Below are 25,145 nucleotides of genomic sequence, written 5' to 3'. Positions count from 1 at the left end.
GAGACAATATTCCTCTGTTGAGAAGAAGCTGCTGGCTTGCTACTGGGCTCAGTAGAGACAGAATGCTATTAGGTGACTCTGCAATTGGAGCAATCCATCATGAATACCACACTAGAAGGTGGGCCTAGAACAGCACTCCATCTTCAAGGGGAAGGGCTCAAGCAGGTTCAAAAGGCACAAGTAAGTTACAAGAGCCCAGATTGCCACCATGGCATCTATTCCTGCTACTGCACAAACTCTCCTTCAATCCATGCCTATGACTTCTTCATCTTCTCCCTCCTGCTGCTTGGGAGGCTGAGGTTGAGGCAGGAGAATTGCTTGAGCCCAGGAGTTCAAGGCCAGCCTGGGCAACATAGCAAGACCCTGTGTCTACAAAAAGATAAAATGATAATACAAAACAAAACAAAACAAACAAACAAACAAATCTGTGGCTTCTAGAAGAGTTCTTGATGACCAGGTGGACTGAGGGAGAAAGTCAGGCCTGGCTTACAGATGGTCACACCCAGTATGCTGACACCTTCTGGAATAAGACTGCTGATGCTTCTAGGTCCACTCAGGAGTAGCCCTAAAGATTGTTAGGAAGGCAGAATTTCTAACAATATATTGGGAGATTCATTTTGCCTGGAATAAGAGATGGCCAGACATTCAAGGAAAGTGGCTAATGGTTAGAGACTTAGGAAAAAAACTGGAGGATTAGTGACAAGGAAAAGAGTTTACATAAATGGATCATTCTTAAGTGACACAACATTTTTGCTCCTTGTAAATGCTCTTTGTCTCGTAGGGACTGAAGCCCCAAACTATACTTCCCAGACGTCATTGCCAGAAGGGTTCTGAGTTGGATTCTGACAGTGAGAGTCATTTATACAAGACTCAGAAGGTAGAAGAGGAGAACCCTTTATTCTCCCCTGTCAGTGGTGGGCAGACACAGGGGCGAACTGCAGATGTGAGGTGTACATCCACTTCCAGGCAGACACCATCCAGCAAATCACTTACTTCCATGCTATAGGCGGCTAAGATGATCAATGACTCCTTTCTGTGATTTTTTTTTTTTTTTCGAGACAGAGTCTAACTCTGTCACCCAGGCTGGAGTGCAGTGGCGTGATCTCGGCTCACTGCAACCTCTGCCTCCTGGGTTCAAGCCGTTCTCCTGCCTCAGCCTCCTCAGTAGCTGGGATTACAGGTACACATCACCATGCCTGGCTAATTTTTGTATTTTTAGTAGACATGAGGTTTCACCATGTTGGCCGGGCTGGTCTCAAACTCCTGACCTCAGGCAATCCACCCACCCCAGCCTCCCAAAGTGCTGGGATTACAGATGTGTGCCACCGCGCCCGGCCCTTGTCTTAATTCTAGACTAGACATAGTTGAAGATAGAATCAGTGGATTCAATGATAGTAGCAAGGAACTCACTCAGAATGTAGTGGACAGAGATTAAAAACATGAAAAAATAGTTAAGAAACATGGAAGTCAAATAGAGGGATGTTAACATAAGTCAAGGAGGAGTTCCAACAGAAGGAAATAGAGATAATGGCAAAGAAGCAATATTTGAGGTGTGAATGCCAACAATTTTCTAAAACTGAAGAAAGACATGAATTTTAAGATGTTCAATGAATACAAACTCAGATAAGTAAAAATACATAAAGCATGGGGAAATTCAGATAACCAATGATAAATACAAAATCTTAAAAGCTACAGACTAAAGAGAAGTAACCTACCCAAAGCTACCAAAAACTGACAATAAGACTGACAGCCCACAATAGATATAGGAGACAACAGATATCAGAAGATAATGGAGAAACATCTTCTAAGTATTGAGGGTAAATAACCTATCATCCAAGAATAAGTACAAAATAAAGACTGTTTTTCTAACATGCAAAGATTAGAAAAATATCACCCACAAGCCAATACTGAAAAAGTTACTAATGAATGTACTTCAGTAAAGAGAAAAGAACACCCACAAAGAAGGAGTAGGGTGCAAAAAACAATAGTGAGTAAATGGATAAAATTGTGGTAAACTTAATTTATTATTGACTCTAAAGAAAGTAAGCTACCAGCTCAATTATTCCAACTTTCTTATAGACTCTTAATTTGCAGCAACTGTTCTAGAATGTAAACTGCATGCAAGGAGACATTATATATGCCTCTTTCATCACCTAAAACCCTAGTTTTATTTATTGCCTTGCATATGGTAGAGGCTTAATAAATATTTGTGAATGAATGAATATAAGGAAATATTTACTATGTACTAGGTACGGTACTAGATACTTGACATGTATTATTTCATTAATCCTCACAAATCATTCCCATGTCATTCATGATTAAAAATAATGCCAAATGTAGACCCTGATTTTTTATTTTGAGTTCATAATTTTTTAGCAAAATATTATTGAAATCATATTTGGGGAAAGCTGAGGTTTTTAAAATACTATGAAATAAAAAATATAATAGTTTTTTAAAAAGACATTATTTTCCAGTCCAAACATAAGCTTCCTAGATAAACACTATCAGGTATCACTACATCAGACCAGTTTCATCAACTTTACAAAGCCGTTTGAGGGACAGACTGTGTTTTAAAATGTAGTTTGAAAAGTCTCAAAAGTATTCTGAAGCTTTCACTAGCTATCACTTGGCTTCAATGCTGTGTCTCACTTGGAAACACAAGTACTATAACATAAATTTCTATTAATACAACAGTGGCTAGGGCTGGGCACAGTGGCTCACACCTGTAATCCCAGCACTTTAGGAGGCCGAGGCAGGTGGATCACTTGAGGCATGGAGTTTGAGACCAGCCTGGCCAACATGGCAAAACCCCATCTCTACTAAAAATACAAAAATTAGCTGGGTGTGGTGGTGCACGCATGTAATCCCAGCTACTCAGGAGGTTGAGGCACAAGAATCGCTTGAGCCTGGGAGGCAGAGGTTGCAGTGAGCTGAGACTGCGCCATTGCACTCCAGCCTGGGTGACACAGTGAGACTCTGGCAAAAAAAAAAAAAAAATAGTGGCTAAATACATTGACTTATAGTACATAGATGTAGCAGAATACTCCATATACAATGAAAAAGCATGCTGGATCTATGTGCATACTGGAAGTGTCCACATGTTATGTGGAAAAACTTATGTTGCAGAATAGTATATATAATACTTTGTAAAGTTAAAATCACACTGTAAAGAAACTTATTAGACTACAAACCATTGTATCATTGTAATAATAAACTATTATTACTTATGAGAAAAGTCTGAAAGGACAGACAACAGACTGTTAACATTAGTTACCTCTAAGGAGTAAAACAGAGCCAAGAGGTGGTAAGGCTTTTTTTTTTTTTTTTTTTTTTTTTTTTTTTGAGGCAGAGTCTCACTCTGCTGCCCAGGCTGGAGTACAGTGGCACGATCTCAGCTCACTGCAACCTCCCAGGCTCAAGCGATTGTCCTGCCTCAGCCTCCTGAGGCACTACAGGCCCAGCTAATTTTTGTATTTTTAGTAGAGACGGGGTTTTCACCATGTTGGCGAGGCTGGTCTCAGAACGCCTGACCTCAGGTAATCCACCCGCCTCGGCCTCCCAAAGTGCTGCCACCACTCCTGGCCAGGCTTCATTTTTATTTTGTATATTTAATTGCATTTCTGATTATTTCCTACCAGCACACATCCCTCGTGTACTTTTGTAAAAAAAGAAGCAGACTGGGCAGGGGACACAGAGAAGAGCACAAGGTAGGATACCAAAGACTCCCATCAGAAAACACGGCCGGCGCGGTGGCTCACGCCTGTAATCCCAGCACTCTGGAAGGTGAGGTGGGCGGATTACCTGGGGTCAGGAATTCGAGACCAGCCTGGCCTACATGGTAAAACCTCATCTCTACTAAAAAATAAAAAATACAAAAATTAGCCAGGCGTGGTGGCAGGCGCCTGTAATCCCAACTACTTGGGAAGCTGAAGCAGGAGAATCGCTTGAACCCGGGAGGCAGAGATTGCAGTGAGCCGAGATCGCGCCATTGCACTCCAGCGTAGGCAACAGAGCGAAACTCTGTCTCAAAACACACACACGCACACACACACAGTGAAGTCAACTCTGGTTTTCTCATGTTAAAAATAATGTTCTTCAAAAAACCAAACACCGCATATTCTCACTCACAGGTGGGAATTGAACAATGAGAACACATGGACACAGGAAGGGGAACATCACACTCTGGGGACTGTTGTGAGGGGGGAGCGGGGAGGGATAGCTTTAGGAGATATACCTAATGCTAAATGACGAGTTAATGGGTGCAGCACACCAGCATGGCACATGTATACATATGTAACTAACCTGCACATTGTGCACATGTACCCTAAAACTTAAAGTATAATAATAATAAAAGAAAAGAAAAGAAAAAAAAGAAAAAGAAAAAGAAAAAATAAAAAATAGAAATAATGTTCTTACTCTAAAATGTTTCAGAAAAAAATTACATGCATGAAAGAATAATACAGTAAATGTGACATATTGTTAACAATTGGTGAGTTTTGTAATTTTTTATAAATTTAAAATTATTTCAAAATAAAAATATATTTAAGATAAAAGGAGGAAAGGAATATTGCTATTTCATCTAGCGTTAAATCAAAGACATCATTCCTGTCTTAAAAAAAAACTCATAAAAGACAGCCTCAGGGCTCTAATACAACTGTGTATATGGCTCAACAGCTTTAGTTAACAAGAATTTGCAATGAATCTAACCAGTTTTCCTATTCATCCTTAATGCTTTACATCATGATGAACAATAATGTACTCATTCCAAATTTTCCCTTTTTGGGTCTTTAGACAGCTGTTACCTCCCAGATACAATTCCAGGTTGTGGCCATCAGGTGGCAGAGTGACTCTATTGCTAGGCTTACCTAATCACTGGTGGTCAGAAGTCCATCTAGAGAGTCCCAAACGTCTAAAGGGTATGACTTGGGCCACACGCTGATGCAGAACTTCTCTGTCAGCATATGACATAGTGGCATAGCATACCAAACACAACAACATTTAAAACATCAATTTGGTTGCTCATTTTCCATATTATTGTAATTTTTGTATATATACATAATTATTGTATGTATATGTATTATTAAGCCTTTTATAGCTGGCAGTTATTTAATTATAGTACCATCAGACTATAGGACAATTTATGTCCCAGGGCATTGTCAAAAATAGTATAGCAATATGCTAGCAATTAGTGGAGCCTAAGATTTGGGTGTGATGTCAACAGAGGAAGATAACCTAATAAAATATCAGGGAAAGACACAGTCAAAGAGAGCCCTTCCAAAACCACTGTCATTGCAAATAATTGTGCCCATTTCCCAAACTGTACTGAGGAGTGACATCAGAGGCTTCATACTGCAGGATAAACAGACATCACTAAAAGAGTCCATTCAAGTCGCTAAACAAATAAACATGCAAACAACCTCAAAAACAAGCTTAGAGGGCTTGTATCCAGAGTTGCTACAATACATTATCTAAAATGGCCAGGAAAATGTGAACTATACTCAGGGGGAAAAAAACAGGTAAACCAACTGCCTGTAAGAGGACACAGATGTCAGATTTTAAAAAAGAAAACTTCAAATAGCTAACATAAATATAGAATGAGCAAACATAGGATGATTGAAACCACAATTTTAAAAGTAAAGGAATGTATAATAACAATGTTTCTTCAAATAAAAAATATTAATAAAGCTATAGAAATTATAAAAGAAAAAGAAGAACCTAATGGAAATACTGGAATAAAAAACTGATAGAGGGGCTCAACAGAAAACGTGAATAGGTAGAACAAAGACTAGTGAACTTGAAAATAGGTGGCTAGAGATTATGCAGTCTGATGAACAGAGATTAAAAAAAGAAAGAAAAATGAAGAGACTCTCCAAAAAAAAAAATGAGACACCATTAAATGCACCAACATATGCATAATGAGAATAACAGGAGAGAAGATGCCAGGCATGGTGGCTTACACTTGTAATCCCAGCAACTCGGGAGGGTGAGGCAGGAGAATTGCTTGAGGCCAGGACTTTGAGACCAGTCTGGGCAACACAGTGAGACCCTGTCTCTAAAAATAAAAATAAAAATACTTAGCTGGGCATGGTGATGCATGCCTACAGTCCCAGCTACACAGGAGACTGAAGTCGGGGGGTCGCTTGAGCCCAGCAGTTTGAGGTTACAATGAGCCATGATCTTGCCACTTCACTCTAGCCTGGGTGAAGAGTAAGACTCCAACTCAAAGGAAAGAGAGAGAAAGAGAAGAGAAACGAGCATAAAAAATATTCAAAAAATAATGGCTGAAAACTTCCAACATGTTATAAAAAACATTAATTGATACAAACAAGTAGTTCAACAAACTCCAAGTAGGGCAAACACCAAGAGAGCCATACCAGACACATCATGGCTGGGCACGGTGGCTCACGCCTGTAATCCCAGCACTTTGGGAAGCTGAGGCGGGCAGATCACTTGAGGCCAGGAGTTTGAGACCAGCCTGGCCAACATGGTGAAACCCTGTCTCAACCAACAATACATAAATTAGCCAGGTGTGGTGGTGCACGCCTGTAATCCCAGCTACACAGGGGGCTGAGGCATGAGACTCGCTTGAACCTGGGAGGCAGAGGTTGCAGTGAGCTGAGATCATGCCACTGCACTTCAGCCTGGGCGACACGGTATCTGTCTCAAAAAAAAAAAAAAATGAAAAAGACATGGACAGAGAAACATTTGAAAGCAGCAAGAAAAAAAATTCCTCACATACAAGGGAACTAGAATAATATTAATAGCTAATTTTTCATCAGAAATAATTGAGACCACAAGGCAGTAGATGACATATTCATGGTGCTAAAAGAAAATAAGCTGTCAACCAAGAATCTTACACCCAACCAAGAATCTTACCACTTTTCAAAAAAATAAGGCAAAATAAAGACATCCCAGAAAAACAAAAAATGAGAGAATTCATTGTTATAAGACCCACACTAGAAGAAATACCACACGAAGTCTGTCAGGCTAAAAGCAAGTGCCCCAGATAGTAATTTGAATCCTCATGAAAAAACACAGAGCATGGGTAAAGGTAATTATGTAATTATAAAGAGCAATATAAATGAATATTTTCTCTCCTGTCATAATTGATTAAAAAAGCAATTGTTTAAAATAATATGCATACAATTGTATTGTTACATACATAGAACAATGTACACTACATTACAAATTTAATGTATTTGATAATAGCACAAAGGAGGTGGATGAGCAAAGCTGTATTGGGGGTAAGGAAATGACAACAGATGGTGTCATTTCAACAAAATACTAGCAAACTGATCCTGCAATATAAAAAAAGGATTATATATCATGACCAAGTGAGATTTATTTCAAGAATGCAAATTTGCTTTAACATCAGAAAAGCAATTAGTGTAATAAACCTTATCAATTGAAAAAAGGACCAACCCCACACAATCATCTCAATAGGTGGAAAAAAAGCATTTGACAAAATCCATGGACCCCTTCATGATAAAAACAGCCAACAAACTAGGAAACTAGGAAAAGAAAATCTTTCTCAACCTAATAAAGAGCATATACAAAAAAATCCACATTTGGGCTGGGCGTGGTGGCTCACACCTGTAATCCTAACACTTTGTAATCAAGTGATCCTAAGGCCGAGGCAGGTGGATCACTTGAGGTCAGGAGTTCGAGACCAGCCTGGCCAATATGGCAAATCCCCATCTCTAACAGAAATACAAGAATTAGCTGGGCATGGTGGCAGGCACCTGTAATCCCAGCTACCTGGGAGGCTGAGGCAGGAGAATCACTTGAACGTGGAGGGGCGGAGGGGACAGTGAGTCAAGATCGCGCCTCTTCACTCTAGCTTGGGCGACACAGCAAGACTCCGTCTCCAAAGGAAAAAACAAAAATCCACACCTAACAACCTACTTAATAATGAGAGTATGGGTGCTTTCTCCTAAAATAAAAAAACAAGACAAGAGTATCTGCTCTCACCACATTTATTCAACATCGTACTCGAGGTTCTAGTCAGGGCAATTAGGCAAGAAAATGAAATGAAATCCTGATTGGAAAGTAAAAAGTAAAACTATCTCTATTTGCAGATGGCATGATCTGTATATAGAAAATCCTTTTAAACATCCACTAGAAATTATTAGAAGTAATTAATGAGTTCAGCAGGGTTGCAGGACACAAGACCAATATACAAAATCTACTGCACTTATCTAAGTGGCAATAAAAAACCAAAATGATTTGCTATTTACAGTAGCATCAAAAAGAATAAAATACTTAGGAATAAATTTAAAGAAGTGTGAAATTTATACTTTTAGAACTCCAAAATAGTGTTGAAAGATATTAAAGATGACCAAAATAAATGGAAAGATATCCACATTTGTGGATCCAAATACTGAATTTTGGGGCCAGGCATGGTGACTAACACCTGTAATCCCAACACTTTGGGAGGCCAAAGTGAGAGGATCACTTGAAACCAGGAGTTCAAGACCAGCCTGGGAGAGACCCTGTCTCTACAAAAAATGAAAAAAATTAGTCAGATGTGGTGGCACATGCCTGTAGTCCCAGCTACTCGGGAAGCTGAGGTGGGAGGATTGCTTCAGCCCAGGAGTTCAAACTGCAGGGAATTGTGATCATGCCACTGCACTCCAGTGTGGGCAACAAAGGAAGACAATGTTTCTAAAAAAAATTTTTTTAAATAAAGGCTTATTTATTTTTTTTGAAACAGGGTCTTGCTCTGTCACCCTGGTTGAAGTGCAGTGATATGATCACAGCTCCCTGCAACTACAGGCATGTGCCACCATGCCCAGCTAACTTATATTCATTGTTTCATAGATATAGAGTCTTGCTGTGTTGCCAAACATGGTCTCAAACTCCTGGCCTCAAACTCCTGGCCTCAAGCAATCCTCCTACCTTGGCCTCCCAAATCCCTGGGATTACAGGCATGAGACACTGAACCCACTGAAAGACTTAATATTTTTAAAATGGCAAAATTCCCCAAACGGATCTACAGATTCAACACAGTCCCTATCAATATTCCAACTGGTTTCTTTGCAGAAATTGACAAACTGATCTTAAATTTTTTTTTTTTTTTGAGACAGAGTCTTGCTCTGTTGCCCAGGCTGGAGTGCAGTGGTGCAACCTCGGCTCACTGCAGCCTCTGCCTCTCAGGTTCAAGGGATTATCCTGCCTCAGCCACCCGAGTAGCTGGGATTACAGGTGACCACTACCAGACCTGGCTAATTTTTGTATTTTTAGTAGAGATGGGATTTCACCATGTTGGCCAGGCTGGTCTCAAACTCCTGATCTCGTGATCTGCCCACCTCAGCCTCCCAAAGTGCTGGGATTACAGGCGTGAGCCGCCATGCCTAGCCTGATCCTAAATTTCTTCTTCTTGTTCTTCTTGTTCTTCTTCTTCTTCTTCTTCTTCTTCTTCTTCTTCTTCTTCTTCTTCTTCTTCTTCTTCTTCTTCTTCTTCTTCTTCTTCCTCTTCCTCTTCCTCTTCTTCTTCTTCTTCTTCTTCTTCTTTTTTAAATTTGAGACAAAGTTTTGCTCTGTCACCCAGGCTGGAGTGCAGTGGCACAATCCCGGCTCACTGCAACCTCTAGGTTCAAGCGATTCTCCTGCCTCAGCCTCCCCAGGAGCTGAGATTACAGGTGTGCGCTACCACACCCAGCTAATTTTTGTCTTTTTGGTAGAGATGGGATTTCACCATGTTGGCCAGGCTGATCTCAAATTCCTGACCTCAGGTGACCCACCCGCCTTGGCCTCCCAAAGTGGCATGAGCCACTGCACCTGGCCTGATCCTAAATTTCATAAGGAAATACAATGGACCTAAAACAGCTAACACAATCTTAAAAAAAAGGATGAAGTTGGAGGACTTACACTTCTCAATTTCAAAATTTACCACAAAGCTATAGTAATCAAGACAGTGTGGTACCAGCATAAGAAAATAATTGAGAATCAATGGAATAGAATTGAGAGTCTATGAATAAATCTATACACCTATTTGCCAAGTGATTTTCTTTCTTTTTTTTTGAGATAGAGTCTTGCTCTGTTGCCCAGGCTGGAGTGCAGTGGCGAGATCTTGGCTCACTGCAATCTCCGCCTCCCAGGTTCAAGTGATTCTCCTGTTTCAGCCTCCTGAGTAGCTGGGACTACAGGCGCAGGCCGCCACACCTGGCAAATTTTTGTATTTTTAGTAGAGACGGGGTTTCACCATATCGGTCAGGCTGGTCTTGAACTCCTGACCTCCTGATCTGCCCGCCTCAGCCTCCCAATGCACTGGGATTACAGGCGTGAGCCACCGCTCCCGGCCGCCAAGTGATTTTCAACTAGGGTGCCAAGACCATTTGATGGGGGAAAGAATAGACTTTTCAACAAATTATGCTGGGATAAATAGATATCTACAAGGAAAATAATAAATGTGGAACCCTACCTTATACTATATACAAAAAAATTAACTAAAAATGGATCAAAGGCCTAAATGTAAGAGCTGAAACTATAAAACTTAAAAAGAAAATATAGGCATAAATCTTTGTGACCTGGATTAGGCAAGAGTTTCTTAAATATGACACCCCAAACACTAGCAACTGAAGAAAAGATAGGTGTTAGATATAATCAAGATTAAAAATTTGTAAGTTTCAAAAGACACAAGAAAATGAAAAGACATCCCTTAGAATGGGACAGTAATTTTTCAAATCAGATATCTGATAAGGGAATTATATCTAGAATATATAATTTTTAAAACTCCTACAGCTCAATAATAAAAAGACAATTACCCAATTTAAAAATGGGCAAGGAATCTGAATAAATATTTTCCTAAAGAAGATATGCCAATGACCAGCAAGCACATTAAATGATGTTCAACATCATTAGCCCTCAGGGGGATGCAATCAAAACCACAATGAGATACCTCTTCAAACCCACTGGGATGGCTATAATCAAAAAGATAGAAAACAACTGTTAGTGAGGATGTGGAGGAATCGGAGCCCTCAGACACTGCTGGGGGCAATGTAAAGTGGCGGCCACTTCGGCAAAGAGTCTAGCTGTGCTGTTCCTCAAAAGTTGAATATAGAGTTATCATGTTACTCAGCATTTTCATTCTAGGTACATATCCAAGAGAAATGAAAACCTATGAGCACACAAAAACAAACAGACAAATGTTCACAGCAGCATTATTTAAAATAGTCAAAAGTGGAAACAACCCCAACGTTCAACTGATGAACAGGTTTTTAAAATGCAGTACACAATGAGGTACTATGCAGCCATAACAAGGAATGTAGTGCTGATACATGCTACAACATGGATGAACCCTGAAAACATGATGCTAAGTGTCAGAAGCCAGAATCAAGGGAACACATTCACTCAAAATGCTCAGAAGAGGGAAATCCATTAGACAGAGAATGTAGGCCTGCCATGGACTGGGGAACTGGGGAGGCTGGGGAAAAATGGGGAGTGACAGCTAACGGATATGGGGTTTCTTTTTGGATGATAAAAACGTTCTGAAATCGATTGTGGTGATGACTACATGACTGTGTGAATATACTAAAAATCACTGAATTGTGTGCTTTAAGTAGGTGACATATAGTTAGATCTCACTAAAGGTGTTCAGAGAGAGAGAGGAGAGAGAAAGGAGGCCATGTATCGGGCCTTCAGGTCTGATCAAGTCCTGTTTAGAACACGGTATGCCACATGAGCTAAATGTGTATCTCACCTTTATGGAGAACTTCCCTTTGCCCTTCTGAGCTGGATTTACAGGGGAAAAAAATCAAGGCCCATTTGCTACTAATTACATCACCAATGGACCCATAAAAACTATAAAATTAAATATGAAATAATATAGCAACCCAGTATCTTAAGAATACCACTTAAAATGTTCATACCCCTCCAATACAATTACATAATCAACACAAGAAAGCCAAGAAACTTTTCCAGAGAATTTTTATTTCACATGAATTCATTTCAACAATCAAGGCTCATCAGCATTCTAATATAGCCAAAAAACAAAGCAAAAATATTTAGTACTCATAACAAACATTTTTGATGCCTTTAGAGTGAAAGTTTTTGTTACAGGGAAGCAACAAGTTGAGTAGAGAAGTTGATAAGAAACTGAAGAATATAAGATTCCTGAAAGCATTTCAAAATAATTTTTCTACTTTGTATTAGAACCAGCATCATAAGGACAATGCCACTGCTCTTGCCCCTGAGATGATAAAGCTACCACTGGTTGCAGGCCCTTTTCATCGCATGCAGGGCACCAAGCCTCTCACATGTATTCCCTCACTTGATCTTCATCCGCAACTCAAGCGGCTACGAAGATCCTCAAAGTCCTCCTAAAGTCCCTACTCTGTCCTATAGCTCACAAGTTCTTCTAACTCCCTGCTGTTCTGAGAGGTATCACAGAGCTGGGATTTCTTTTAAGCCGAACTGCATAAATAAGGAGTCAAGGTTTTCCAGTCCTATTATAGTGAGTTTCCAGGTCATTTCTTCATCCAAATTGATGATGAATGTTGAGTATCTACTGTTTTCCAGAGACTGTTCCAGGCACTTAGCTATAGACAGGTAACATATCTGGAACCCCCCTTCAACATAGTAATGGCAGCAGAGTGAGGAAGACAATGGAGAGACTCAATAGAGCAGTGAGTGCTAGGAGAGCTCTATGGAGTGGGGGTGTCAGGGAAGACTCCCAGAGGGGGTGACACTTCAGCTGAACTTTAAAGACTGAAAAGAAGTTAGAAAAGGAGGAGGAGGCCGGGCGCGGTGGCTCACACCTGTAATCCCAGCACTCTTGGAGGCCGAGGTGGGCGGATCACCTGAGGTCAGGACTTAGAAGCCAGCCTGGCCAACATGGTAAAACCTCATCTCTACTAAAAATACAAAACTTAGCTGGCCGTGGTGGTGAGTGCCTGTAGTCTCAGCTACTCGGGAGGCTGAGGCAGGAGAATCGCTTGAATCCAGGAGGCGGAGGTTGCAGTGAGCCGAGATTGTGCCACCGCACTCCAGCCTGGGAGACAGGGTGAGAATTGACTCAAATATAAAAAGAAAAGAAAAGGAGGAGGAAAGGCATGCTAGGTACGAGAACAGCATGTACAAAGGTGTAGCAATAGAAGAGCATGGTTTATTCAGGGACTAACAAAGAGTTGATCACTGCTGAAAGGTACAGTGCAAGGGTAGAGAGAGAAGAGGGAGTCAACAGGGTGTCATCACCAAGGATCACACTAAGGAGACTGGAGTTTATCCTGATGAGGACAGAAAATCACAGAAGGAGAGTGATCAACCTGTTCCCCATCCAATCCATGCAGCCCTCTGCTATTATAGACAGATCTTTACCCAGCAGACTCAAACACACATGTCCAGCATTCAAGGCCCTCAACATGTTGTCTGCACAAAGACACCCTAACACTACTCCTCCCTGCTCCAGAGGCCTTGCATGCTGGAGGTCCTTGTTCTTTCTTCCACCCGACTCCTTGCAGACCACCCTTATTGCCACCTCAGGCTGAAGGGAAGTGCCATTTGCTCCTCAGCTCCGGTGCTGATATGCATTAATATGCTTGGCTCTTAGGCCCAGCAGAGGGCAGAAGAGGCCCATAAATACTTCGGACAAATTTGTCCCAGCCACATAAAAATAGCCCTAGACACAGTCCTGGTACAGTGCTTCCCAGACTTTCCCATGCATATGAATTCAGGGATCTTGTTAAAATGCAGATTCTAACTCAGTAGTTGCAGGGTGGGCTGGAGACAGTACATTTCTAACAAGCTCCCAGGTGATGTTGAGGCTGCTGGTCCATGCAGCACACTTTGAGAAAACAGCACTTTTCATACTGAGAAGATCTTTTTTCTAAGTTTCCAATCTTTCCCAGACCAATACTTTCAGAAAATAAAATAAAAATGAATAACAGGAAAAATTAAATTTCCAAAATGACATACAAACTATGTCAACTTTATATTATCGGATTCAATAAACATAGTATTACCCTATCAAATTACAAGGTCAGCTGTGTGAGTTCTCCCATCATTTCTTCCCAGGAAGACAACACCAATTGCGTAACAAAAGAAACCCATGGCACCCTCACAACCAGGTTTAACTCCTACCACTGGATTTTATGGCCAAAGCAGGGAGGGAATGTACTAAAGGAATGCAAGCCATTTGCTTTGGGGCTTCATTAATATATTCCCCACTATAATGGAGTTTATAGAAAATGGTTTTTGATGAGCAGAGACCCCAACATTTGAACACCTACCTTGCCACTCTTCCTCGAAGATCTCCCAAACCAGAGAGCTGGCGCATCTCCAGGGTCTTTAAGGCAGAATTAGTTCCATAGCTAATGTTGTCCCGGGCACGAATCTGCTCCTGGAGTACCTGGGCAACATAAAAAACACTAAGGGGGTCATCTAAGAATTCACATGCTTCCACAAAAGCATTTTATACTTTTGGCAAAAATAAGAATGTTTAACTCAGTCTTTCATAAGAGACTCCTTTTCAACAGTCACCTAATGCACACTTAAACAGAGAACTAGGGAGCCTAGACAGAGAGAGACCTTAGAGGCTCCTCCCAGAGCAAGTCCCTTTATTTACCATTAAAAACTAAGTTCCTTTAGTTTTAGTATTTCTTCATTAGTAATGAAGCCGCTTTCTTTTTCTTTTTTCTTTTTTTTTTTTTGAGATGGAGTCTTGCTCTGTTGCCCAGGCTGGAGCGCAGTGGCACAATCTCAGCTCACTGCAACTTCTGCCTCCCAGGTTCAAGCAATTCTCCTGCCTCAGCTTCCCGAGCAGCTGGGATTACACGCATGTGCCATCACACCTGGCTAAGTTTTGCATTTTTAATAGAGATGGAGTTTGTTTTAGTAGAGATGGGGTTTCGCCATGTTGGCCAGGCTGGTCTTGAACTCCTGACATCAGGTGACCCGCCCACCTTGGCCTCCCAAAGTGCTGGGATTACAGGTTTGAGCCATGGGCTATTTTGATACAGGCATACAATGTGTAATAATCACATCAGGGTGAATGAGGTATCCCTCACCTCAAGTATTTACTGTTTCTATTACAAACAACCCAATTATACTCTTTTAGTTATGTTTACATGTACAATTAAATTATTATTGACTATAGTCACCCTGTTGTGCTATCAAATACTAGATCTTATTAATTCTAACTATTTTTTAATACCCATTAATCATCCACATTTCCACCCCACCCCCCACTATCCTTCTCAGCCTCTGGTAACCATCATTCTACTCTCTACCTCCGTGAGTTCAATTGTTTTAATTTTTAGCTCCCACAAGTGAGTGAGAACATGCGAAGCTTATCTTTCTGTGCCTGGCTTATTTCATTTCACTTAACATAATGACCTCTGGTTCTACCCATGTTTTTGCAAATGACAGAACCTCATTCTTTCTTACGGCTGAATACACTCCATTGTGTATCTGTACCACACTTCTTTATCCATTTGCCTGTTGATGGACACTTGGGTTGCTTCCAAATCTTGGCTATCGTGGATAGTGCTGCAATAAACACAGGAGTGCAGATATCTCTTCCATATACTGATTTCCTTTCTTGTAGGTATATACCTAGCAGTGGGATTGCTGAATCATATGGTAGCTCTATTTTAGTTTTGTGAGGTACCTCCAAAGTGTTCTCCACAGTGGTTGTACTAATTTACATTCCCGCCAACACTGTATGAGTGTTCCCTTTTCTCCATATCCTTGCCAGCATTTGATATTGCCTGTCTTTTGGATAAAAGCCATTTTAACTGGGGTGAGATGATATCTCATTGTAGTTTTGTTTGTTTGCTTTTTGAGACTGAGTCTCACTGTCACCCAGGCTGGAGTGTAGTGGCATGATATCGGCTCACTGCAACCTCTACCTCCTGGGTTCAAGCGATTCTCATGCCTCAGCCTCCCAAGTAGCTGGGATTACAGGCATGCATCACCATGCCAGGCTAAATTTTTTTGTATTTTTAGTAGACATGGAGTTTCACCGTGCTGACCAGGCTGGTCTGAAACCCCTGGCTTCAAGTAATCCACCCACCTCAGCCTCCCAAAGTGCTGGGTTTACAGGTGTGAGCCACTGCGCTCAGCCAATATCTCATGTAGTTTTGATTTGTGTTTCTCTGATGATCAATGATGTTGAGCACCTTTTCATACACCTGTGTTTGCCATTTCTGTGTCTTCTTTTGAGAAATGTCTATTCAGATCTTTTGCCCATTTTTTAAACAGATTATTAGATTTTTTTCTTATAGAGTTGTTTGAGCTCCTTATATATTCTGGTGATCAATCCCTTGTCAGATGGAGAGTTTCCAACTACGTTCTCCCTCCACTTTGTTCTTCTTTTGATGTGCAGAAGCTTTTTAACTTAATTTGATCCCATTTGTCCATTTTTGCTTTGGTTGCCTGTGCTTGAGGGGTATTTCTCAAGAAATCTTTGCCCACTCCAATGTCCTAGAGAGTTTATCCAATGTTTTCTTTTAGTTGTTTCATAGTTTGAGGTCTTAGATTTAAGTTTTTTTTTTTTCAACTTTTATTTTTGGTTCAGGGTACATGTGAAGGTTTTTTACATAGGTAAACTCGTGCCATGGATGTTTGTTGTATAGATTATTTCTGTGACATAATTAAACACAACTATTGTATACTGGGTTTAATGTGTTGTTGTACAGATTCTGTACATTAAGCCCAGTACCCAACAGTTATCTTTTCTGCTCCTCTCTAATCTTTAATCCATTTTGATTTGATTTTCTGTATATGGTATGAAATAGGGGTCTAATTTCATGCTTCTGCATATGGATATTCAGTTTTCCCAGCACCACTTATTGAACAGACTGTCATTTCCCCATTGCATGATCATGGCTCCTTTTTCAAAAAGGATTTTACTGTAGATGTATGGATTTGTTTCTGGGTTCTCTATTCTGTTCCATTGGTCTATGTATCTATTTTTATGCCAGTGCCATGCTGTTTTGGTTACTGTAGCTCTGTAGTATAATTGCAAGTCAGGTAATGTGACTTCTCCAGTTTTGTTCTTTTGCTCAGGATAATTTTGGCTATTTTGGTATTTTGTGGTTCCATATAAACTTTAGGATTTTTTTTTCTATTTCTGTGAAGAATGTCATTGGTATTTTGATAGGGATTGCATTGAATTTGTAGATTGCTTCAGGTAGTACAGACATTTTAACAATATTATGTATTCCAATCCACGAACATGGAATATCTTTCCATTTTTATGAGTCTTCTCCAATTTCTCACATCAATGTTTTATAGTTTTCATTGTAGAGATCTTTCACTTCTTTGGTTAATTCACAGGTATGTATGTATTTGAGATGGAGTCTCGCTCTGTTGCCCAGGCTAGAGTGCAGTGGCGCAATCTCGGCTCACTGCAACCTCTGCCTCCCAGGTTCATGCCATTCTCCTGCCTCAGCCTCCCGAGTAGCTGGGACTGCAGGCGCCCGTCACTATGTCCGGCTAATTTTTTGTATTTTTAGTAGAGATGGGGTTTCTCCATGTTAGCCAGGACGGTCTCGATCTCCTGACCTCGTGATCAGCCTGCCTCAGCCTCCCAAAGTGCTGGGATTACAGGCGTGAGCCACCACACCCAGCCTATATTTATTTATTTAATTATTGAGACAGGGTCTTGCGCTGAACCCAGGCTGGAAAGCAGTGGCACAATCTTGGCTCATTGCAACCTCTGCCCCCAAGGCACAAGCAATCTTTCCAGCTCAGCCTCCCGAGGCACACAGCAGCACGCTCAGCTATTTTGTCGTATTTTTGGTAGAGACAGGGTTTCGCCATGTTACCCAGGCTGGTCTCAAATTCCTGAGCTCAAGTAATCTGCCCACCTTGGCCTCCCAAACTGCTGGGATTATAGGCGTGAGCCACAGCACCTGGCCAGTATTTAATTTTATTTATAGCAATTGTAAATGAGATTACTTTCTTGATTTCTTCTTCAGATTGTTCCCCATTGGCATATAGAAATGCCACTAATTTCTGTATGTTGATTTTGTATCCTGAAATTTTATTGAATTTGTTTATCAGTACTAATAGTTTTTTGGTGGAGTCTTTAGGCTTTTCCAAATATAAGATCATATCATCTGCAAAAAAGAGTAATTTGACTTCTTTCTTTCCAATTTGGATGCCCTTTCTTTCTTTCTTTCGTCTGATTGCTCTAGCTAGGACATCTAGTACTATGTGGAATAACAGTAGTAAAAGTGGGCATCCTTTTTGTGTTCCAGATCTTAGATAAAGGCTTTCCTGCCTTCTCCATTTAGTATATTACTAACTGTGGGTCTGTCATATATGGCTTTTATTATGTTGAGATGTGTTCCTTGTATACCTAGTTTTTTGAGGGTTTTTCTCATGAAGGGATGTTGAATTTTATCCAATGCTTTTTCAGCATCGGTTGATATGATCATATGCTTTTTGTCTTTCATTCTGTTGATATGATGTATCACACTGATTGATTTGCATATGTTGAACCATCTTTGCATCCCTGGAATGAATCCCACTTGGTAATGATGAATGATCTTTTTAACATGTTGCTGAATTCAGTTTCCTAGTATTTTGTTGAGGGTTTTTGCATCAGTGTTCAACAGGGATATTGGCCTGTAGGTTTTTTGTTTTTTTGTTTTTGTTTTGCATCTTTGTTTAATTTTGGTACCAAGGTAATACTGGCCTCATAGAATGAGTTTGGAAGTATTTCCTCCTCTTCTACTTTTCAGAATAGTTACAATTAATTCAGAATAGTTGCTATAAATTCTCTTTAAATGTGGTAAAATTTAGCAGAGAAGCCATTGGGTCCAGGGCTTTTCTTTGCTAGGAGGTTTTTATTATGGCTTCAATCTCGTTACTTGTTACTGGTCTGTTCAGGTTTTGGATTTCTTCATTATTCAATTGTGGTAGGTTGTATGTGTCTAAGAATTTATCCATTTCTTCTAGGTTTTCTAATTTTTTGGCATATAGTTGCTCATAGTAGCTTCTAATGATCCTTTGAATTTCTGTGATATGGGTTGTAATGTCTCCTTTTTCATCTCTGATTTTATTTAGTTGGGTCTTTTCTGTTTTTTTCTTACTCTAGCTAAAGTTTGTCAATTTGTTTTATCTTTTCAAAAACCCAACTTTTTGTTTCATTGATTTTTTTATATTGTTCTCATTTCACTTATGTCTGCTCTGATCTTCATTATTTCCTTTCTTCTACTAACTTTGGGTTTGGTTTGCTCTTGCTTTTCTGATTATTTAAGATATATCCTTAGATTGTTTATTTGAAGGTTTTCTTCTTTTTTGATGTAGGCACTTATAAACAAACAAACAAGCAAAAAGAAAACTAATAAAAACTCTATACTTTTCATATATATTATATATATATATTCAGGAGTGCTGCTAAATCTATACTTTAACATCATCTCCACACTTTTTAACTTTTTGTTGTTTCTATTCATACCTTATTGTACTGTCTACATCTGGAAAAGTTATTATTTTTGATTGGTTCATCTTTTCATCTTTCTATTTAAGATAAGGAATAGTTTACATACCACAATTACAGTATTATAATATTCTGCGTTTTTCTGTGCACTTACTATTACCAGTGAGTTTTGTACCTTCAGATGATTTCTTATTGCTCATTAACATTCTTTTCTTGAATGTTGAAGAACTCCTTTTAGCATTTCTTGTAGGACAGGCCTGGTGTTGATAAATCCCTCAGCTTTTGTTTGTCTGGGAAAGTCTTTATTTCTCCTTCACGTTTGAAGTATAGTTTCAACAGATACACTATGGTAGGTTTTATGCTAAGTTTTTTTTTCCTTCAGCACTTTAAATACGTCATGCCACAAGTCTGTTGCCAAACTTATTGGAGCTCCATTGTATGTTATTTGTTTCTTTTGTCTTTCTGCCTTTAGGATCCCTTCTTTATCCTTGACCTCTGGGAGTTTTGTTATTGAATGCCATGAGGTGGTCTTCTTTGAGTTAAATCTACTTGGTGTTCTATAACCTTCTTGTGCTTGAATTTTGATTTCTTGTACTTGAATTTTGATATCTTTTGTTTGGGAAGTTCTCTTTTATCCCTTTTGATAAACTTTCTACCACTATTTCTCTCTCTACCTCCTCTTAAAAACCAATAACTTTTAGATTTGTCCTTTTGAAGCTACTTTCTAGATCTTGTAGGTGTGCATCATTTTTTTCACTCTTTTTTTTGTCTCCTCTGACTGTGTATTTTCAAATAGCCTGTCTTCAAGCTCCCTAATTCTTTCTTCTGTTTGATCAATTCTGCTAACAGACTGATGCATTCTTCAGTATGTCACTAGCATTTTTCCACTCCAGAATTTCTGCTTCTTTTTAATTATTTCCCTTCCTTTCCTTCTTTCTTTCTTCAGAGTTTTGCTCTTGTTGCCCAGGATGGAGTGCAGTGGCATGATCTTGGTTTACTGCAACCTCTGCCTCCTGGGTTCAAGCGATTCTCCTGCCTCAGCCTCCTGAGTAGCTGGGATTACAGGCACCCACCACCACACCTGGCTAATTTCTGTATTTTTAGTACAGATGGGGTTTCATCCTGTTGGCCAGGCTGGTCTCGAACTTCTGACCTCAGGTGATCCACCCGCCTTGGCCTCCCAAAGTGCTGGGATTACAGGCATGAGCCGCTGCACCTGGCCAGTTATTTCAATTTCTTTGTTAAATTTATCTGATAGGATTCTGAATTCCTTCTCTGTGTTATCTTGAATTTCTTTGAGTTTCCTCAAAACAGCTATTTTGAATTCTCTGTCTAAAAGGTCACATATCTTTGTCTCTCTGGGATTGACTTCTGGTGTCTTATTTAGTTAATTTGGTGAGGTCATGTTTTCCTAGATGGTCTTGATGCTTGTGGACGTTAGTCAATGTTTGTACCATTCTTCTTGCGAAGGCTTTCCAGATATTCAAAGGGACTTGGGTGTTAAGTAATCTAAGTTTTCGGTCACTGCAATCATATCTGCATTAGGGGGTACCCCAAGCCCAATAACACTGTAGTTCTTGCATACTTCTAGAAGTACTACCTTGGTGGTCTTGGATAAGATCCAGAAGATTTCTCTGGATTACCAGGCAGAGACTCTCCTTCCCTTCCCTTACTTTCTCCCAAACAAGCAAAGTCTTTCTTTCTTTGTGCTGAGCTACCTGGAGCTGGGAAGGGGGGCACAAGCACCTCTGTACCCACCACCATTGGGACTATGATGGGTCTGACCTGAAGCCAGCACAGCACCGAATCTTGCTCAAGTCCTGCTGTAATCACTACATGGCTACCCGTATGTTCACCCAAGGCCCTAGGGCTCTACAATCAGCAAGTGGTGAAGCCAGCCAGGCTTGTGTCCTTCCCCTAAGGGCAATGAGTTCCCCCAGGCTCCACGCAGGTCCAGAGAGGCTGTCCAGGTGCCTGGGCCTAGAATCAGAAACCTTAGAAATCTGCCTGGTACTCTATTCTACTGTGGCTGAGCTAGTGCCAAAACCACCGAAGTCCTTCCCACTCTTCCCTCCCCTTTCCCCAGGGTGAGGAGTCTCCCTGCGTCTACCACATGCCCAAAGGGAATAAAGCCATGCTACTGCCATTGTTCACTTAAGGCCCAAGGGCTCTTCATTCAGTTTGTGGTGAATCCTGTCAGGCCTGGGACTCACCCTTCAGAGCAGCAGGCCCGCCTTTAGCCCAGGGTACATCTAGAGATCCAAGAGTCCAAGAGCCAAGGCCTGGAGTCAGGGACCCCAAAAGACTTCTTGGTGCTCCTCTCCACTGTGGCCAAGCTGGTACCTAAGCTAAAGACAAAGTCCCCTTTACTTTTCCCTCTGCTTTTCTCAAGCAGAAGGAGTCTCCTCACAGCCACCACAGCTGTGAATGTGCAGAGGCACCCTTAAAGCCAGAATGTCTGAGTCTTACCCAAGGCCCATGGCACACTACTTGCTTATCACTGCTGGTTGGCTGCCCTGCATTCCAAAACAATGTCCCATAAACACTGCACTCTCCCTCCTCAAAGCACACAGATTCTCTCTCTGGGCCATGTGGTCCGCTGACAGGGAATGGGGGAGGGGTGGTGTTGGTGATTCAAGACTGTCCTTCCTACCCTCTTCAGTGCCTCTTTCAGTGATATGATGTTAAAATCAGGTACTGTGATCGCTTACCTGCTTTTTGGTTCTCATGAAGGTGCTTTATTTTGTAGACAGTTGTTAAATTTGGTGTTCATGTGGGGAGGACAATTGGCGGAGGCTTCTATTCTGCCATCTTCCTCTGCCCTCCTGTCCATCTACTGACTTTTAGAAATTTAAGTTCAAGAAGAAATTTTATGTGACACTTGGATCTCCTTAAATGTAGGAATTATTTTTTATTCAAGGCCTACCTGTTTTCTATTTCATCTGCACCTGTTTTAAGGGCAGTACTTATTCTTCCTCCTTGTGGCTGCAGGGCCCCATTAGATGCTATGTGACTTTGCTCTCTCTACACACTGGAGTGCCTTAAGTAGGTAGTCTTGAGAGTAGTGGAAGGGGCTTGTGGACGGGTGGTGCAGCCAGTGGGAAGCACAAGGCCTGTCTCCAGGTGAGGTACCAGGAGGATGCCTCTTTACATCCTATTCCCTCAGCTCTCCCAGCTGAGAGGCAGTGGGGAATGAGCCCGCCCCTACAACCTGTCCACTCCTCCATGGGGCAGGAGACTGGCTTAGTTATAGGGTGCGAAGCAGTGAGCCTGGACCCTCCTCCTGAGACTCCTAACCATGGGATCCTGCTGGCTCCCCAGGCTTTCCTGCCTGCCTATCCCAACAGTTCAGGAAGGTAGCACCTGGATTGGGAACAGACTGGAGACAGGCACACTAAACCACCATCTTCTCTTGCCTTCTGCACCAATCCAAGGGTTTCTTGAGATTACATTCCTGGGTATCTGCTTGTTACTACTTATTTCTAGAAATTTTGATGGTTTCTGATGTACTGACAATTTGCAGGCCCATTTGGAAATGAATAGGAAAGCCCAAGTAGAGATGTAATTATGCTTACATAATTTGTTTTTGTGCTCCCTCTTCCTAACTCTATTTTCTTTTCTTTTTTGAAGTATAACATACATAAAGAAAATACTTGTGTATTTTTTTCAGGATTTTCAAACTTCTTAGTAAAAAAAAAGAAATTAGGAATGTAAATATTCTGTGTTTCCCTCAGTGGAAACCTGCTTGAGGCATTGACAGTAAAAAGGAAAATTTCACTGGGCGGCCACAGTAGCTCACACCTGTAATCCCAGCACTTTGGGAGGCCGAGGCGGGTGGATCACAAGATCAGGAGTTCGAGACCAGCCTGGCCAACATGGCGAAACCCCCGTCTCTACTAAAAATACAAAAATTAGCCGGGCGTGATGGCACACACCTGTAGTCCCAGCTACTCAGGAGGCTGAGGCAGAAGAATTGCTTGAACCCAGGAGGCAGAGGTTGCAGTGAACCAAGATTGTGCCACTGCACTCCAGCCTGGGCAACAGAGCAAGACTCCGTCAAAAAAAAAAAAAAATTCACCAGAAAGAATTTAGAATTGCAAGGCCTATCTATTATTTCTGTAGCTTCCAGCTTTTTCTCAATGAACCTGCTCTATGAAGAGGAATACAAACTAGTTACAATCACCTGTGAATGACAAAATGTGAGTCATCTGAATACATTCTTGCAAGGCAACTTCACATCTGACTAATACGGTTCTGGCACTCTCCCACTGATGAGAAGGCGCTGGTAAGCTCTCGTGCACTCTCTCTTAATAGGAAGTAACACCTATTAGTTAGAGTCAATAGAAAGTAACACTTATTCTTTTTGTATGTAGTGGTGCAAACCTTTGCCTATAGTAAGGCATAAGACGAGTGGTTCTCAAATATCTTTGGGATACATAAGTCTCACCCAGATGGCTTGTTACGCATGCAAATTCTTGGACCCCATCTCCAGAAAACCAAAGCTAGAGAACGAGCCCAGCGCCTAATACACTGTATTAGACACTATAGAGCTGGGCATGGTGGCTCACGCCCATAATCCCAGCACTTTGGGAGGTCAAGGCAGGTGGATCACCTGAGGTCAGGAGTTCAAGACCAGCCTGGCCAACATGGTGAAACCCCGTCTCTACTAAAAATACAAAAATTAGCCAGGCATGGTGGCGGGCACCTGTAATCCCAGCTACTCAGGAGGCTGAGGCAGGCGAATTGCTTGGACCCAGGTAGTGGAGATCGTAGTGAGCCCAGATCACACCATTGTCCTCCAGCCTGGGTGACAAGAGCAAAACCCCATCTCAAAAAACAAAACAAAATAGACACTTTATAAATGACAAAGGCTATAACCAATCTTATTTCATTTGAGTTGTTTTTCAATCTCTAAGCAATGAAAATGGAAAGCAATTCACAAAAAAAGGGGCTTAAAAAAACACACATTTTTTAAAAGGTTCAACCTTTCTAGTAAAGCAAAGAAATAAGAAGTACAAATCATACTATTATAGCATACCACTCTGGTGTGGGATGTTGATAGTGGGAGAGGCTGCGCATGTGTGGGAGCAGAGAGTATACTTTCTGCTCAATTTTGCTATGAACCAAAAAATGCTCTAAAAAAATAAAGTTTATTTTTTAAACCTCAAAAATAGCATTTTCACTTATTAAAGAAGAAAATATTTTAAATCTATAATATTAAAAATATATCAAAAATCAAAAAGGTTTCAGCATCTTCTGCTTGCCTAAAAAATAGAAATAAAAAAGGCACAGCTGGCCCTTCCCAATACAACTTTCCTGGAGACCAATGCCAAAAAATATATATTCATAATGTTCATAACCTTTGACCCAGTAACTCTAGTTCTTGGAATTAATATTAAATGAAATAATAAGAAAAATGTATGCATAAAGATGTCTTCAGAGTGTGATACACATGTCAACTATTTTACAAGGTACATTATTATGGAAACACTAAGATGTTCACAAAAGGTTTTTAGCAACAAGGGAAAGTGTGTACAACTTAATACTAAGCAAAAAGAAAGCATAGAAAATACATATGGAGCATGATTCCAGCTGTGTATTAAGATGCATATAAAATACTAGAATGTGAAAGTTTTGCTTATCTCTAGGGTGGAATTATGGTTTATTCTTTTTTTTTTGTATTTCCAACAATGGACATACATTACTTTTATAGCCAGAAAAAAAAATGTGCTTTAAAAAAATGCTTAGAAATTTA

At 40.6% G+C, this 25,145-nt stretch overlaps 1 protein-coding gene across 10 annotated transcripts in view; it reads right to left on the bottom strand.

The window, feature by feature from the left end:
- The window catches only part of FAM81A (family with sequence similarity 81 member A), an 84,848-nt gene that overhangs the window by 16,642 nt on the left and 43,061 nt on the right, over window positions 1–25,145 (bottom strand). For all 10 annotated transcript variants that reach the window (XM_019010748.4, XM_055363147.2, XM_019010750.3 and 7 more), the window contains one exon: window positions 14,229–14,347. In XM_019010748.4, coding sequence (XP_018866293.1) covers window positions 14,229–14,347 — 119 coding nt within the window. The remainder of the gene's footprint in view (window positions 1–14,228; window positions 14,348–25,145) is intronic.

Source organism: Gorilla gorilla, chromosome 16 (genome assembly GCF_029281585.2).
Source record: "Gorilla gorilla gorilla isolate KB3781 chromosome 16, NHGRI_mGorGor1-v2.1_pri, whole genome shotgun sequence".
NCBI lineage: Eukaryota > Metazoa > Chordata > Mammalia > Primates > Hominidae > Gorilla > Gorilla gorilla.
Note: the sequence above shows the minus strand (reverse complement) of the source record. Positions and strands in the feature narration are given on the sequence as shown.